At 58.3% G+C, this 15,270-nt stretch overlaps 2 protein-coding genes across 7 annotated transcripts in view; one reads left to right on the forward strand and one right to left on the reverse strand.

The window, feature by feature from the left end:
• The window catches only part of Lsm7 (LSM7 homolog, U6 small nuclear RNA and mRNA degradation associated), a 61,416-nt gene that overhangs the window by 45,520 nt on the left and 626 nt on the right, over positions 1 to 15,270 (forward strand). Inside the window, exons 1-3 of one of the 4 annotated variants that reach the window (XM_050123393.1) lie at positions 13,743 to 13,795; positions 14,208 to 14,301; positions 14,996 to 15,067. In XM_050123393.1, coding sequence (XP_049979350.1) covers positions 13,790 to 13,795; positions 14,208 to 14,301; positions 14,996 to 15,067 — 172 coding nt within the window. In that variant the 5' untranslated portion in view covers positions 13,743 to 13,789. The other 3 variants (XM_050123391.1, XM_050123395.1, XM_050123394.1) reach the window with 3 other exon arrangements.
• Sppl2b (signal peptide peptidase like 2B) lies at positions 463 to 13,718 on the reverse strand. 3 transcript variants are annotated; one of them, XM_050123388.1, is made up of 15 exons: positions 13,587 to 13,718; positions 7,473 to 7,592; positions 6,688 to 6,870; positions 6,245 to 6,334; positions 5,921 to 6,060; positions 5,700 to 5,842; positions 5,487 to 5,583; positions 4,920 to 5,036; positions 3,851 to 3,932; positions 3,611 to 3,685; positions 3,479 to 3,541; positions 3,285 to 3,384; positions 2,959 to 3,036; positions 2,412 to 2,572; positions 463 to 1,760 (listed from the first exon to the last, which is right to left on the reverse strand). In XM_050123388.1, exons 1-15 carry the CDS (start codon positions 13,632 to 13,634, stop codon positions 1,530 to 1,532), a joined length of 1,728 nt encoding a protein of 575 aa, XP_049979345.1. In that variant the 5' UTR covers positions 13,635 to 13,718; the 3' UTR covers positions 463 to 1,529. The 3 variants fall into 3 exon arrangements, with proteins under 3 accessions (XP_049979345.1, XP_049979346.1, XP_049979347.1); XM_050123389.1 differs by having other exon boundaries at positions 5,700 to 5,839; positions 13,587 to 13,717; XM_050123390.1 differs by having other exon boundaries at positions 1,634 to 1,760; positions 2,358 to 2,572.

The raw sequence follows: 15,270 nt of genomic DNA on the forward strand, positions 1-15,270 counted from the left end.
CCCCAGGAAGAGCTGGGAGGACTCCTAACTCCAGCCTCTGGGACTGTGTCCTTCTTTCTGTGTATTTTTTTCTTTTTTAAGACAAGCTCTAACTTTAATACCCTGGGTGGCCTGGAACCTGACAGACAGACGAGGCTGGCCCTGAACTCCTGATGCTCCTGCCTCTGCTGCCTCTGTGCAGCTGGGCAGGGCAGCTCACTAGGAGGTTGGGGACCATACACATCTGGTTCCCACACAGCTAAGGCACGCCCTTCTTGCAAAGGGAACCAGGGCATCATGGGCACAAGGAGTGAGGAGAGTTGGACCCTTGGGTTCTGGCCATCCCACGCCTATGTCAGGAGTGAGGAGAGTTGGACCATGGGTTCTGGCCATCCCACGCCTGTCAGGACCCAATGCTACTCGGGAATCTAAAGCATGGCACTCAAGTGTCCAGGTTAGACCTCACAGAATAGGAGGCCAAGGTGAGTATGAAAAGCTGTTTAATCCCCTGACAACCTAAAGTCAGGGCCCTCAGATGGTACTGCCCAAAGCCCCTCTAACCAACTCAAGAGACGGAAGAACTGTTTGGAAACCCAGTACAAAATGGCTTAAGTTAAGGCGTAGTCCAAGTGGCAGAAGCAGGTGGCTGGGACCCCACGTTCATGTCTCTGTGCACTCTGGTAGGACAGGGGTGCCTTGGGAGAGTCCTCCTCCCTCCCTCTTCCCGTCCCTCCCTCCCTCTGTCCCTCCCCAAAGCTCCAGGAGGACTGCCCAGGTGCTGCTGCTTGTCACCCTTTCCATGCAAGTGAGTGGACACAGGTCCCAGGCTCCATCGCGACATGCAGCATGTGCGGTCGCTCCCTGCAGGCAGACCGTGGTGGGGTCCAGAGCCTGGCTGGTGAGGTAGAGGTCAAATGCCTGGTCCAGAAGCCACTGTCGAGGCAGGGGCCATGGCATGGAAGACTTGCTTGCAGGCCTGAGCTGGGGCTATTTGCTGGGGATGTGGACCATCTGGGCCTGGCCGGGCCCCACTACACCACAAACTGCAGAACCTGGGGCAGGAGCCATTTACTGCTTGGAGCGACAAGCAGCATTCTCAACTCCATCTCGGCACGGACCTCCCGATGGCGTGTGGACTTCTCGTGCTGACCCAGGCCCTTGGGGTGTCTACATCTAGGCCTCATGCTGCTCCCTACACAGGAACCTGCGTGACAAGGATGTCGCTCCTGCCTCACAGAGCCCTGCCCTGTGGAAGGGGCAGCCGGCCGGCCGCAGGGCGAGTGCTGGCGAAGCACCAGAGGTGCAGCCTTGCATGGAGAGGGGGGCAGGCAAAGCTCACAGCCTGGTGCGAAGCAGAGCTGGGCGCCGGGCGCAGCTGTGGTAGGAAGACAAGCGTGAGGCCTCAGAGGGCTGAGCACCATGTTAGGGAGGGCACAGTGCAGGTCTGCCGCCCAGGAGGGTGGCAGCTGTCTGTTCCCTGCACGTCCCTGGTGGCCTGCATCTGTATGGCATGGAAGGCTGCAAGGGCCCAGCTCGTGCACCTCCTCTTCCTAGGCCGAAGTCCCTGGCTGCACCACAGAGCTGGGCTGGACCTGGTCCCCATTTGTGGGGCTAGAAGTGCTAGCCATGGGGCTATGGTGATCCCCAGCAGAGTCTGCAACTCCTGCCTCCTCAGTGGGCAGGGGACTCTTGGCTAGGTCTTCACTTGCAGGCTGCTGGGAGAGGGGGGCATCTGAGTCCGTGGGAGGTGCTGGAGCCCATGAGGTCTGAGGTACATCCTTCTGTAGAGAGGAGGAAGCTGTGATGCTGGGACCCCAATGGGGTGGAACCCAACACAAATACAGGATGCTTAGAGCACGCACCACCCAGTACCACCCAGCACACAGGCTGCAGGAGCCCAGTCCTGGGAATGGCCGTGTGGGATCCCTGCTCTCCTTCTGCACCTCTTGCCTCCCTGATGCTCCTCCAGAGCCCAAGAGCAAGCTCACTCACTCCTATGGCCTGAGCATAAAGCTGGCCCTGGGCAGATCCCTGCCCACCCCAGCAGCTGCCTCAGTGACACCAAGGAAGTCCTGGGACACAGGGCCCACAGGAAGATGCATCCAAGAAGCAAGGCTCCTTTTGGGGAGCCACACGTCATCCACTGTCTGAGGCAGGGGCACCTCTCATTCCCTTACAGTCCTGCACTGTACCCCTCCCACGCTCTCTGGTTGGAACAGGGCCATGGGGGGAGGGCTTTGGCAAGGCAGCAGTATGTTCTCAGCCTCAGGTCATACTCAGTGGGTCCCCACAGGGAACCACAAGCCCAAAGTGTGACCTTCCAGAAGCAAGGGCCCCGGGCCAGGGGCTCAGTGGGAGCACAGGAGGTTGAACTCAACTTGACCTGGTGGCCTTAGGGGTTATCACCGCAGTCATAGCAAACCGGTATTCACCGCAAAGCCGCTGCCTGTCCAGAAGGCACCCAGCTCCCGGCGCCACAGTGCCACGGTGCAGCTGGTCATCAATGTGCAGGGGACCAGGTAGAGCAGTGCAGGCTGGCCACGCTGCATGAGGACAAGCGCCACGAATGTCACCAGGAGACCCAGGCCATAGGCTGCAGGAACACAGTATCAGACAATGGCAGGAGCCACTGTGAACGATGGAGGGGACCAAGGACAGGGTTCAGGCAAGCATGAACTGTGGTAGCAGAGGCAGGAGGATTGCAAACTTCAGGCCAGCTGAGCAACATGAAGCACAGAGAGAGCCACAGGGCTGTGCAGGTTGGGGAGGAAGACAGGAGGCCGTAGGAGCCTGTGTGGAAAGGTGCTACCACTAGCCCGGGGAACCTGGGTCAAGCACATGCCAGGCACCCGACTACTCATGCCCAGCCCTACTGAGTGGCATTTAAAACCAGCATGGGAGCAGAGGCACATGGGACTGGGGGGCCTGTGGTGAGAGACAAAAGGCAAAGAAGGTCAGGACAGCAGCACCGTCACCTACCAATGGTACAGGCCACGAAGTAGATCCTGGAAGACTGCACCTGGATGTCGAACCTGTGACAGTAAGCCACCAGCAGCCCTGGGGGTGCAGAGTCACCAAAGCTATGGCACGGCCATGGGAGCCCAGTGTGACAGGATGGCCACAGGGTTAATAAGGACCTGGAGGGTCCTGCCATGGTGTGTGGGGGGAGCGCTTGGCAGGCGTGGCCACACAGCCATGCATCACCCAGGAGGCCATCTTGCTCCCAAACCCTTCCTGAACTCCAGCCATGGGCACCACGCCCCACAGCCCACCTGCTAGCCCCACCCCATGCGCTCAGTCCACACCTGGCACCAAGATGTCTCCAAAGCCCAGGAGGGAGAAGGGTCGGTCACACAGGGACAGTGGTGAGGTGTTCAGCCTGGGCACCTTCAGCACCATGGGCAGCTGGGGAGAAAGCAGGGCTTATGCTGGGGGCCAATGGCCACCACCCCTGCTGGGCTCTTTCTTAGTCTATGGCCCACATGGGGGAGCAGCGTACCTTCTCGTGAGTGGATGAGTTCGAGGGCCCAGTGGCCACCTCCACCATGATGCTGTTCCCACTCTGCACAAGACAGGCCTGTCAGTCAGGGTGGGGGTGGGGTGGGCAGCTGAGAGGGCAGAGGGGACCTACCTTGGTCAGAAAGGGGGTGATGAAGACAAAAAAGACATCGTAGATGAAGAGCACCAGCAGCAGCAGTGTGCAGGCCTGCAAAAGCCAGGGGCTGCACCCATGACCTGTGCCAGGACCAGTGACCAACGGGGGGGGGGGGGCTCCTGTGCTCAGAGCCCAGCACCCTGGACCCATGCCTCCGCACCCAATCCTCAGACCTCCCCACCTGGGACTGCCCGCCATGCTCCCTGGCAGCCTCACCTTGAAGGTGGGCAGGCGGATGGTCTTCAGCATGTACAGGCAGAAGGCGATGCCCAGGATGTCCTGCAGGACCCAGGCCCACCTGGGAAAAAAGCAGTCAACAACTCGGAGCTCTGCCCGCCTCATCCTATACCAGGTGGCCACCGCAGGCCTGACATCAAACCACGAGCTGCACCCACCCTGCCCACAGTGGGCCGCAGACCCCAGAAGTGGCAGTGTCACCAAGCGGTAGCAGGGCCAGAAGCAAGGTCCATGCACTGGTCCCAAACAGATGTGGTGTGGGCTCCAGGTGAGTGCGAGGCAGAGGGATGGTTCCCGTACCATTTCAACTTTTCCAGACAGAGTAGAATTCAGGAGTCAGGGCTACACGGGTCGGGCTGTGCAGTCAGAGGACAGCAGGAGCTGCTGCTACAGCGACACAGCTCTACCGTTCCCCACACCACTGCAGCCACCGTGGGGACGCGTGCGGACAGCAGGGACAGGCGAGGTCAGAGCCCCCGTCTCTCACGCACATGACTTGGAGTACCCGCTCCTTCCCTAGTGATGTCTGCTAGAGCTCCGAGCTGCATGGAGGCCAGGGTGCCCGGATGCCCGGGGAGAGGCCTGGGCTGAGTCAGATTGGGGCCAGTGATGACTAGGAGCCAGGTGGGGACAGGCAGGCTGTCCTCTGGGCCAAGGCGCCAGGCCTCTGCCTTAAAGGGGAGTGTACATGCATAAGAACCCCGTGGGAATTCAGTACAGGAGAAAATGGGGCCTCCCATCACCATGGGGGCAGATGGCAAGTGGCACCCAGGTATCAGGTGCTGCCTAAGCCCACACCAAGACAGTGGGTGACAAACAGTGGCTCTTGTCCAGCATGTCCCCTTCCTTGCCGAGGAGCTGAACGGAGGATGGCCAGCACCCTTATCTAGATTCCAATCAGGGTATGGGCTCTGGGCCAGACTTGAATGAAATGGGAAACGGGGAGGTGGCAGCTGTGGTGTGCAGCCCTCCAGAGGGGTAGCAGTGGGCCAGGCGGGGCAGCGGGGGCACCCAAGGACAGCAGGGCCTAGAACACGGTAGCACTTACTGGTCCTCATTGCGGAAGATACCCCACACTACGGTGACAGTGACACAGAAGAGTGCCAGCAGCAGCATGCGGGCCTGGGGGCGCTTGTGGAAGTACGGCAGGTTGTTGTCGGGGACCCTGGAGGGGACCACCCGTCAGTGTTCCTCCTTTCCACACCGCCCTGAGCCATGGCTCCTGGCTTTTGCCTGCCAGCCTCTCCTATCTGGAGCAGAGACCCCTGACTATGGCTGGGTTTCCTTCTCATCGGCCAGGCCCCTCTGGTTTCCGGATAGCAGCCCCCAAAGGGTCCCCATCCTGTTACTACTGGCCTGCAGTGCCCGGGGCCCTCATGTGGCCCACGTGGCTCTGAGCAGCAGTCAGTCCCCTGGGACCCCAGGGCTGGGAGACCCTTGGGGGTGCGGTGTTCTCACCACCCCTCCCATCTTCCCCTCGCAGTCACCTCACTCCCTGGGCCCCAAGCCATGGCTCAGCTGGACAGGAAGAGGCACAGTGCACCGCATGGTGAGCTCTTAGGGGGCATCTGCGGTCTCTCTGAAGTGCCAGCAGGAGAGGGATGGGAATGCTCACCTGCAGGTGCAGAAGGGCAGCTTGCGCACACAGGGTGCCAAGCAGCTGTAGAGACCGGTGGAGGAGGCCAAGCAAAAGATGCCGATGATCACATAGACTGTGGGACAGGGCAGGGTGGGGCAGGAAGGGGAAGAGGTCAGGAGAGCAGCTATGGGGGAGAGGCTCTGGCGGTAAGGGGGTGGGCGGGGCTCTGGCGGAGGGCGGGCAGCACACCCAGGTGGTCGTAGAAGTAGTAGAGCAGCACCAGCATGACGCAGCACATGACGACAAACACGCAGATCATGACGGGCGTCACGTCCACCGCCTCGTCCTCCTGCTTTTCTGGCCCATCGTCTCGCTTATGCTTCATGTACCTTCTTAGAAAACCTTGGGGTCACCCAGGATCCGATCCCGGCGGCTCGGCCCCACCCACAGGGCCTGTAGTTAGCACTCACTTCTTCACGTCGCGGCTGCCGGCCCAGTAGCCACCAAGGGCGACGGTGCCCACGGCCATGACGAAGATGATAACCATGTTGTAGTCCATTGCTGGCTCACCCGGCGCATACAGTGCCACCATCACTGCTCGGCCGAAGCGCTGTCCCCAAGAGGAGAGTGGGCTCAGCTCAGGGCGTGGAGGGCACTATGCCCAGCTTCACTCAGGACCCCATCTTGAACCAATACTTAGAACCAAGACCCTGAACCTGAACCGACAGCACCTACTCCCAGGACCCAGGGCGCAGACTCCAAGCCCCACTCACCTGCCATGCCCTGGTACCTACCCTGAAGATGTCTCGCAGGTCCCTGTGACTAAGCAGGGCCACGGGGATGCTTATCTCCTCATATTGTGTCTTGTTGCCTCCTGGAGGGACCTGCAGCGGACGAGAGACACAGGATCATATGGCCTTCTGGCAGGACAATGCCAATCCTCTTCCCAGAATCCCTTGTGCCCAGCTCTGCACCAGGGCGTGTGTGCAGGAGCCCAGGAAGGCCCAGAGTTCAGGTTGGCAGTGCCAGGCATCAAGCCCTGGGACTCATGGGTCCGAAAGGAGGGCAGGGTCTGGAGGCTCCTCTGAACTGGCCCAGCACGGTGGCCACTCTAAGGGTCCCCAACCCATTAGCTACTGACCAGATCACAACTCATAAGCGAGGCCTCTGGGACTCAGTGCTAGGCTCCCGGACACTGTACCACCACCCCACAGGTGACGGGGATGGGGCACCCTACCAGCTTCTCCTTGCTGACAATCAGCAGCGCATGTGCCCCACTGCCCTGAGCCAGCCGCACTTTCTCGTAGAAGGTACAGTTGCCCCGGGCCACCAGCGCAATCTGGTTGGTGAAGTCTTCCACAGGAAGGTCAAGGTAGGAGCACAGCTGGGTTGAGCTTAAGTCTCGAAGCTTCAAAAGAGACTGCAGCAGGGGATGACATCAGGACCCCCAGTCCCACAGAAAACAGGGGGGAACACACACACTCATTATCCCTACAGGCTTCTTGAGTACCCTGTGAGGGACGCGTCCACACAGCATGCAAAGCTAGGGACCTGGGCCTGACAAAGCCCTCACCGCACACAATGCATAGCCTCCAAAGGCCTAGCAAGTGTCCTGGCCTCAGTGCTGGTCACAATGGCATGAGCATCACTCAAGGCTGAAAAGGCCTGCAGGAACACCATGGGAAGAGGCACGCTGACCACGGTGGGCATGCGGGAACACCATGGGAAGAGGCACGCTGACCGACAGCATGACTTTGGGCCTAGAGGCTGGGGCCACTCACACACACGCACAAAGTACACAGAAGTTCATGCACACACCATTAAGTGTAGATGTGATGGGGCAAAGGGGCCCACTTGAAGGACAGGCATCTCCCTGGAACTAGCATTGGGGCACAAGTAGACATGGGGGCCCTGCCTGACCAGGCTCCCCACAGCTCTCAGGCAGCATGAGAACCCAGGCTGGGGAGGTCCAGGTGAGTGGCAGGAGGCAGATTGCAGGTCAAAGGCACATGTACCACTCACCACTTTGCTGAGGTCGCGTGGCAGGTGGGCCCACTGCGGGTTGTAGAGGATGCAATAGTCCTTGCCCCGAATGCCACCGTTCCGGGAGACCACGCGCAGCAGGCCAAACTCACAGGCCACCTGAAATGACAAGGCAGGGTCAGGACCCCCAGGGCAGAGGCAAGCATACCTCAGAAAGGGGTGTCCATGCCCTAGTCTTGGTGAGGACACCGGTGAGGAGGGCAGACAAGGACTGGGCACCTTCCTGAGCAAGGCATGCTGGGGCACAGGCCTGTTATCCTGCACTCAGGGGGCCGAGGCAGGAGGATAGCCATGAGCTGGAAGCCAGCCTGGGCTATAGGCACCCTGTCTCAATGAAGGGTGAGCTCCCTCCCTTCTGTCCTTCTAATGCTGGCCATGTCCCCAGGTGCAGCATGTCACAGAATGGTTCTACGGAAGGGACCTCTGAAGTAGGGAGCCACAGGGAGGTGGCCAATTCCGGGGCCGGCCGTGCGGCCCCAGCACTTCAGTGCCGTGGGGTGGTCTTTCTGTGCACTGGAAATACGTATTGCTCCCGTTGGTTAATAATAAAAGGGCAAGGCAGGATAAGGCTAGGTGGAGCAATCAAACTCAAGTCACCAGAGGAACAGATGCATTGGAGCATTGGTAAAAGCAGGAGACACATGGAAAACTTAGGTTAATAACAAGAGGTAGTTAGCAATAAACTTGAGCTGTTCAGCCAGGCATTTGTAACTAATTGTAACTAAATGTAACTGCCTCTGAGTGATTCTTGAGAAGCAGCTGGGGGACAGGAAACCTCTGCTCACACACAGGCGCCCTGCAGCCTTCTCCTGCTCCCGTCTACTTCCCCTGCTTCCAGTGATCAGCACCTATAAGGATCACCTCCACCTGTTCCTAGGCTTGCTATTGGGGATGCACAGGGCCCCAAGGAAGCAGGCATCTCTCTGGGCTGCAGTAGAGACGGGGGAATCCCAGAAGAGTAGCAATGGCTGCTTGTGTACCCTAGACCCCCAGGCATGGTTTTGAGCTGGGTATGCCCTCAAAACCACACCTGGAGTTTAGGATGCATGCAACCCGTAAGAGTAGCACATGGCATGGGATCAAAGGTGGCCGCAGTCAGCTGTCTGTCCAGAAGGAGGCCAATGCCCTGAGTAAGGCAGGAGTGGGAGAAGGGGGGAACCTGGGCTAATGAGTGCTTCCCAGGCTCCAAAGACGCAAACTTGTGGGAAGAAGCAGACAGTGGAGGGACAGGGGCTAGGAAAAGATGAGTGACCACACCCCAGGTCCACCCATAACAGAGCATGCGGGGCTAGGCATGGTGGAACATGCCCTTAGGCCCACCACTTGAGGTAGCGGTCAGCCTGGTCTACACAGGGAGTCCCGCCACGGAGCCTGAGTGGGTCCAGGCTGGCCCGGCAGTCTCACAGCTGCAGCGCCAGGAATGAAGAGGAAGAGGCTCATGGGAACGACTGGGGTGGACGGCTGCACAGGCTGTTCCCATCCATGCTGCCACACCCAGCCTTTCCCTCCTCAGGGGTCACCAGTCCTGAGCTTGGACCTGGCCAGTGTTTCCTGTTGATATCCTTCTAGCCACCCAAGCCCAGCTGGGAGAGAGTGTGAGCTCCGGCCCTGGGACCCACAGAGTAGGGGAGAAGAGACTCCATGAGTCACAGCATGTGCATGCAAACACAACAGGAATGTCTAAAAAAAAAAAAAAAAGGAGTTTCAGGGGGCTGAGAAATGGCTCAGTGGTTAAGAGCACTGACTGCTCTTCCGGCAGACCCAGGTTCGATTCTCAGCACCCACATGGCAGCTCACAACTGTATGAAAATCCAGTTCCAGGGGATCTGACACCTTCACACCAATGCACATAAAATAAATGAATCATAAAAAAATTTAAAAAAGGAATTTCATCACATAATGCTAACCTTTCAGAGTCTGATCTAAAAAGCACAATAAAGTGTTATCACCACTGTGGCCGCTCTCATGCCACAGTGGGTCCTTGATGCCAGCGATGCTACAAACCGGCTGCAGAAGACAGAGACATCAGTCAGGGATGGGGTGGCAGCCCACTCCCTGGGGGCTGGCTGAGGGGAAGACGGGCCCTGTGTGCCACACTACAACATGCCATGGGGGCCAGGCTGGCACAGCAATGACAGGACTCTCACAGGTGTCAACTTCAGGTTGGCGGGACACTGCCTACTTGTGTTGGGAGATCACAGTCCGCAGCAGCTATTGTAGGCAGGGTGTCATGGCACCCGGGCTGACATCAGATTCTTTGTAGCTGAGGATTGCCCTAACTTCTGATCTGACCTCCCGAGTGCTGGGACAACAAGCACACACCTGGCTTTGCGGTGCCAGAGATGGGATGTAGTCAGGGCTCTGTGCACACTGCGGTTCTGGGGAATGTCTGCAGAGTGCCCGTCAGGACACACACTGCGGTTCTGGGGAATGTCTGCGGAGTGCCCGTCAGGACACACACTGCAGTTCTGGGGAATGTCTGCGGAGTGCCCGTCAGGATGCCTTCTACACATCTGCGCTTCCATCTAAGGGTCATGGCGGCTGCAGGTCTGGTAAGCCACAGAGGGAAACCAGCCAGGCTCCTGAGGAGAGCTGACCATGGCTGTGGCACAGTGGACCAATGGTCAGCCTTCACTGGAGAAAACACCACATTTAGCTCCTAGGGCTCAGGGCGTGTCACAGAAGAGGAAAGAGTGGAGGGTCTTGAGGTGTCTGAGGCTGGAACTCCGCCGTAACGTTCCTAAATTCAGGGAGCGTAAGCTCACAGAGGCGCTGCCAAGGCCACACACAGCACTTGCTGGGGGTAGACAGCCAGCCCAGTGCCGCCAAGCCTGTCAAGAGTCAGCTTCTCAGCGAGGAGCACCCCCACAGTCCTAAGGGCTCCCCACGAGTCCACTGCTTCATTACACTCAACCTGGGTGGAGTCATTTCTGTCGTGTGGGTGATATATCTGGGGCACAGAGATTTGGTTTCTATCTCCCCACAAGTCACTCAGCATCTGGGCTCTCAGAGCTCACTCCTCCTGGTGGCAGACTCCTCAGGGAGAGACTGGATGTCGCCAGAGGACCTGCCGTGGAAGCAGACGAGGAGCCACGCTGGCCTGAAGGCATGGATGGACAGCAGTTTGCAGCAGGACTGGCAGGGTCCTCACTAGGATGCCTGGGCCTCTCACACAGACTTGGCCTGGCCTGCCCCCTTTTAACTCAGCCTACACCCTGCAAGAGGCCCTGACCTCTAGGGAGCAGATTGGGGAGGCCCAGGCTGCCCCAGCCCCGGCTCCTGGAGGCCCTAGACAGAGGGCAAGCAGCTGTGGGCCTTGTTTCCAAGCCAGCACCGTGGGGTCCAGTGTTGTCACCTCAAGAGAGCTGTGTCCTTGGCATCAACTGCCCACCCGTGGTCCCCACAATATCATCTCTGCCTCTCCAGGCTGCTGGGTGTGTCCAGCTCAGGAGAGGGAAGGGGCAGAGAGCAGCAGAGTCCAGACTCCTCCTGCCATCTGTGCTCAGAAAGCTGCATCGGCACACAGTAAGTCCATTCCTGTGTGGCAGCCACGGTTCCTCCCCGTCCCCGCAGCAGGGCACTGTGAGAGGGGCCAGCAGAGCCCTGCTCTGTGGGCTCAGGACGGGGCTGTCTGTGAAAAGTGGCTTTTGTGAAAACCGGTGATCGAGAGAACTGCCTCTCCTCACAGCGGCCATTTATGACCACAAAGGCGCATTCATGGTCACAGCGCACAGGGCAACCTTTCTACTCCACCAGCACAGGAACAACACGGTGGCTCTTCTAAGAACCAGTTCCTAAGGCTCTGTGTCCCAGTGACACCTGAGTGCAGAAGCCCCGACAGCAAGTTTACTTAGAGACATCTGGGTACCATGAGCCCACCTCAGAGCGGTGGGCAACCAAGACAACGAGGAGTAGAACATTAGGGGGCCTCGGGACACCAGAGGCCTGATGGGGAGCCAGGAGTGGGGCTCAGGGACAACAGAGCCTGCCACAGTGCCATGTAGTCTGTCTGCACACTCCTCTCCTGGTAATGGAGAGAGGGTATAACTGGGGACATCTGGTCTTTGAGTCAGAGTCACAAAACAGCAGGGGTCCAAGCCTGCCACCAAGCCACCTCCTGCTCAGAACCAGCTTCACAACTAGCATCGGGAGCAAGCTGTTGTGACCCAGCCAAGAATGCCACCTCTGCCTGTTCCCCACCAGATGTGGGAATGGCAGGGACAGCTGCTTTTGAGCAGGATAAAATCCAGGTGACACCCATGGCCTGCCCAGGTAAAGTCCGCAGGCACACAGGTTCACTGTCCCAGGCCCCAGGCTCTTCTGCTCCACTGTCTCCAACCTTGAGAGGAAAGCTGGCCTCACCCTTTTGTCTAAACAGCTCCCCTGGGGGGAAGCACTCCCCAGGTGACAACTCAGGCTCATCCCCAGGGAAAATGCTATTTCTCACAGCCTGGCCAGCACCTGCTGCCCACAGCGCCCTTCCTTGCCCACCCCTGGCAAACTATTCACCCTTCAGAAGCTCCCAGTGTCACTGCGCCTGAAAAGCCCTCCATCGGGGAGAACAGATCAGAAAGAAAGCAAGACTGGCCAAGACAGGTCCAATCATGAAGTCAAAGACAAGACAGGAAAAAGTAGAAAAGCCGCAGTGGGCATCACCTGCCCAAAGAGGGCTATTTCCAGAGGCAGGCCAGTTGTAGGCCCACACAGTGTCTGGCGCTCTGAGGCACAACTGCCCTTCCACACGGGTGGCTGCCAGGCTCTTTACAGTAAACCTGAGCGGCCTGAGCAATAGGCCAGGGTATGCTAATGTCCTTCTGCTCCTTGCCTGGGAAAGAGGTGTTTTCAGGAGGCACACACAGACAAAGAGGTGACCTAAGTCACCCCCCCCCAACCTAGAAAACAATTGCCAATGAAGTTTTTTGTTAAGCTTCCTGCTCAGTTTACCTTGATATAAAAGCTGTTTGGAAAATAAACGCAGGTGATTTCAGGATCTGAATTATCTCTGAAACTCCCTCCCGATACTGTGTGAATTGGAATTGTGTCTTCATTTATTTCCACGCCTCCACTCTGGTACAAGAAATGATTTATGTCTGGGCTGGTCCCTGACACCAGGAAAACATGGCACAGAGTCCCTGGACCACTGGCAGGACACAGCAAGCCCTGACACACTTTCCAAAGCTCATGTCCAGCCAAGAGCTGGATGTGGGGATAGAACTGGCCAAAGGGAGATGTGGGCCCCATGGTGGAGCAGCTAGGAACCACAGGCCTGGGGAATGCTTTAACTTCTTAGCCAATCATGGAAGGGCATGCCAGGCATGCCAGAGCTGGGGAGGCTGAGGCAGTTACAAGCCCAAAGCTAGCCTGGGCTATAAGGGGAGACTTGTCATAAAATTTTGTAATCTCAAAAAACAAAACAAAAAAAAAAAAAAAGGAAAGAAAAAAGAACTTAAAGAAACAACCCCAGAGTCCACTAGAGAAGAGGAACATATAGTATAATGTGCACTTAGGACAGTAGCACAGGCTGCCCTGCAGGCTGTCCCCAGTAGAACCCAGCAGCTGCCTCGTGTGCCTGAGGCTGCAGCCCTCCAAGATCCACAGGGACTGGAGGCTGATGCCACAGCGACAAACGAAGGAATCTAACAAGCCAGGGGTGTGACACAGAGCTGTCATCCTGGCGCTCGGGATACTGAGTTTCAGGCTACAGTGAGTGCAAGGCCAGCATGCCACCGCATCTCAGAAAGAAAGCACACCAAAAGCCAGGCTCCTGCCTGGGTACCAGGCCGGGGCGCATCCAGCGCACAACCTCAGGTCCCCCACGTCTTGCACTGACCCAGAGATGGGGACACCCCCGCCCAAGGTCACGGAGCAGAAGCCGGGGCGCAGGGCTGCAAGCACCGGAGGAGAAGCGCGGGGACTCGCCCCATTCTACAGAAGGGGAAACTGAGGTTGGCAGGGGGCGGCGGTGGCGGTTGGGGCCCCGGGGCGCAGGGCGGGCTGAGCCCGGCCGGAAGTGTGCGGTGGCGAGAACGAGGGGACGACAGCAAGGTCACGGTCGCAAGTGGCGCGGCCGAGCCGACCCGCCGCAGCGCTCACCTGGGCCGCGAGCAGCAGCAGGGCCGCGGCCAGCCGCGCCGCCGCCATGTCCACCGGTTCCACCGCAGCTCTAGGCGGAAGGTTTCCCGGCAACGCCTTCGGGGCCGCGCGACGCGCAGGCGCCGAACCTGCGCGTGCGCGGACTGTCCCCTCGCGGTAAGGGGTGGCGCGGCGCCTGTGCAGAGCGGCGCGCGGCGGCAAAGATGGCGGTGAGCGTAGCTGGATCGCGGGGGATAGCAGGGATCCGTGCACGAGGGATTGTGGAAGCGAGAGCCGGGAACTCAGGAGGACCGATGAGAGGGCGACAAGGACGCGGAGGGATGGGGATTACGGGCGACATGGGAATAACAGACCGAGCGTCGTGGGGATGCTGACGAGGGACATGGTGGGGATAACAGGCTGGGCGATATGTGGATGCAGACGTGGGAGGACTTGGGGATAGAGATAAAGATGCAGACTCAGGGATGTGGAATTCAGGTAGGGGAAATGGGACGTGGAAATGAGGATGCATACGGGATTATGGAAGCTGTGGGGTGGTGGAAAGGAAGCCCTGGGTGCCAGGTCCAGGCAACAGAGATGTGGGAAGACTGCGCCTCACTCTTGAACCCCGCCACTCTCCAGCAGGACAAAGAGAAAAAGAAGAAAGAAAGCATCTTGGACTTGTCTAAGTACATTGACAAGACCATCCGAGTGAAGTTCCAGGGTGGCCGGGAAGGTGAGTAGGTACAGCAGGCCCCTAAGACAGAATCAGGGTGTTGGCAAGCAAGGGAAGCCACACAGGGCAGACATTTTAACTCTTAACAAGGACTAAGCTTGGGCCATCCTGTAACATTGAGAGGTACCAGTCTGCCCCAATTGCGGGTTGGGAAACTGTCTCAGGGAAAGAGCCAGGTGGGGTAGCACCCAGAACATCATTGGTGATCCTTGTAGAAAGAGGATGGAGTCCCTCCAAGAGCCTGGAGGTAGCAGGGACCCAAGAGGTTTCCAGTAGCAGGGGCATTGAAAGTTCCAGGCCAGTCTGAGCTGTGTAGCAAGGCCCCGTCTTACTGAAAATCAACTGGGTCGGAGGCTGTAGCTGAGCAGGTAGAGAGAGCACTGCCATAGTTGCCGTGGCACCAGGTGTGGTTGTGCAAGCCCTACTATTCCAACGCTAGGGAGTAAAGGGAGTTCAGGCTGTTTTTAGGCTACCCTGCGCAAATGAGACCCCCCCCCTCAAAAAAAATGAAATGAATAAATACTGACACTTGACCCACCATGAACTCACTGAAAAGGGTTGGAGTCACAGTCACCAGGCCACCACACAGGGTTCTGTAGTGGCAGCTGCCTTTGAAGTGTCCCTATGCCTGGGTCTGCAGTGGAGGACAGTGACAGCATCCTTCCCCATCTCTCTCCTCCCCATACGTCTCAAGCCAGCGGGATCCTGAAAGGGTTTGACCCACTGCTCAACCTGGTGCTGGACGGAACCATCGAGTACATGCGAGGTGAGTTGCTGTGGTTGCTGCAGGGATGCCACCAAGCCCTGCTCCTACCCCACACCTGTGGGATCACATTGCAGCAGGTGGTGACCTAGGTTTTCAGTCCCTCCCTGACCACCAGAGAGGTCACAAGCCTGCCATGATGGCCCCAGGCTTGAGACTTCAGCTCATTCCCATCAGCCGTCCTCTGGACTGTTAGCCTGTGTCAG

Source organism: Alexandromys fortis, unplaced genomic scaffold (assembly GCF_014885135.2).
Source record: "Alexandromys fortis isolate MF-2015 unplaced genomic scaffold, M_Fortis_MF-2015_v1.1 scaffold_221, whole genome shotgun sequence".
Taxonomy (NCBI): Eukaryota; Metazoa; Chordata; class Mammalia; order Rodentia; family Cricetidae; genus Alexandromys; species Alexandromys fortis.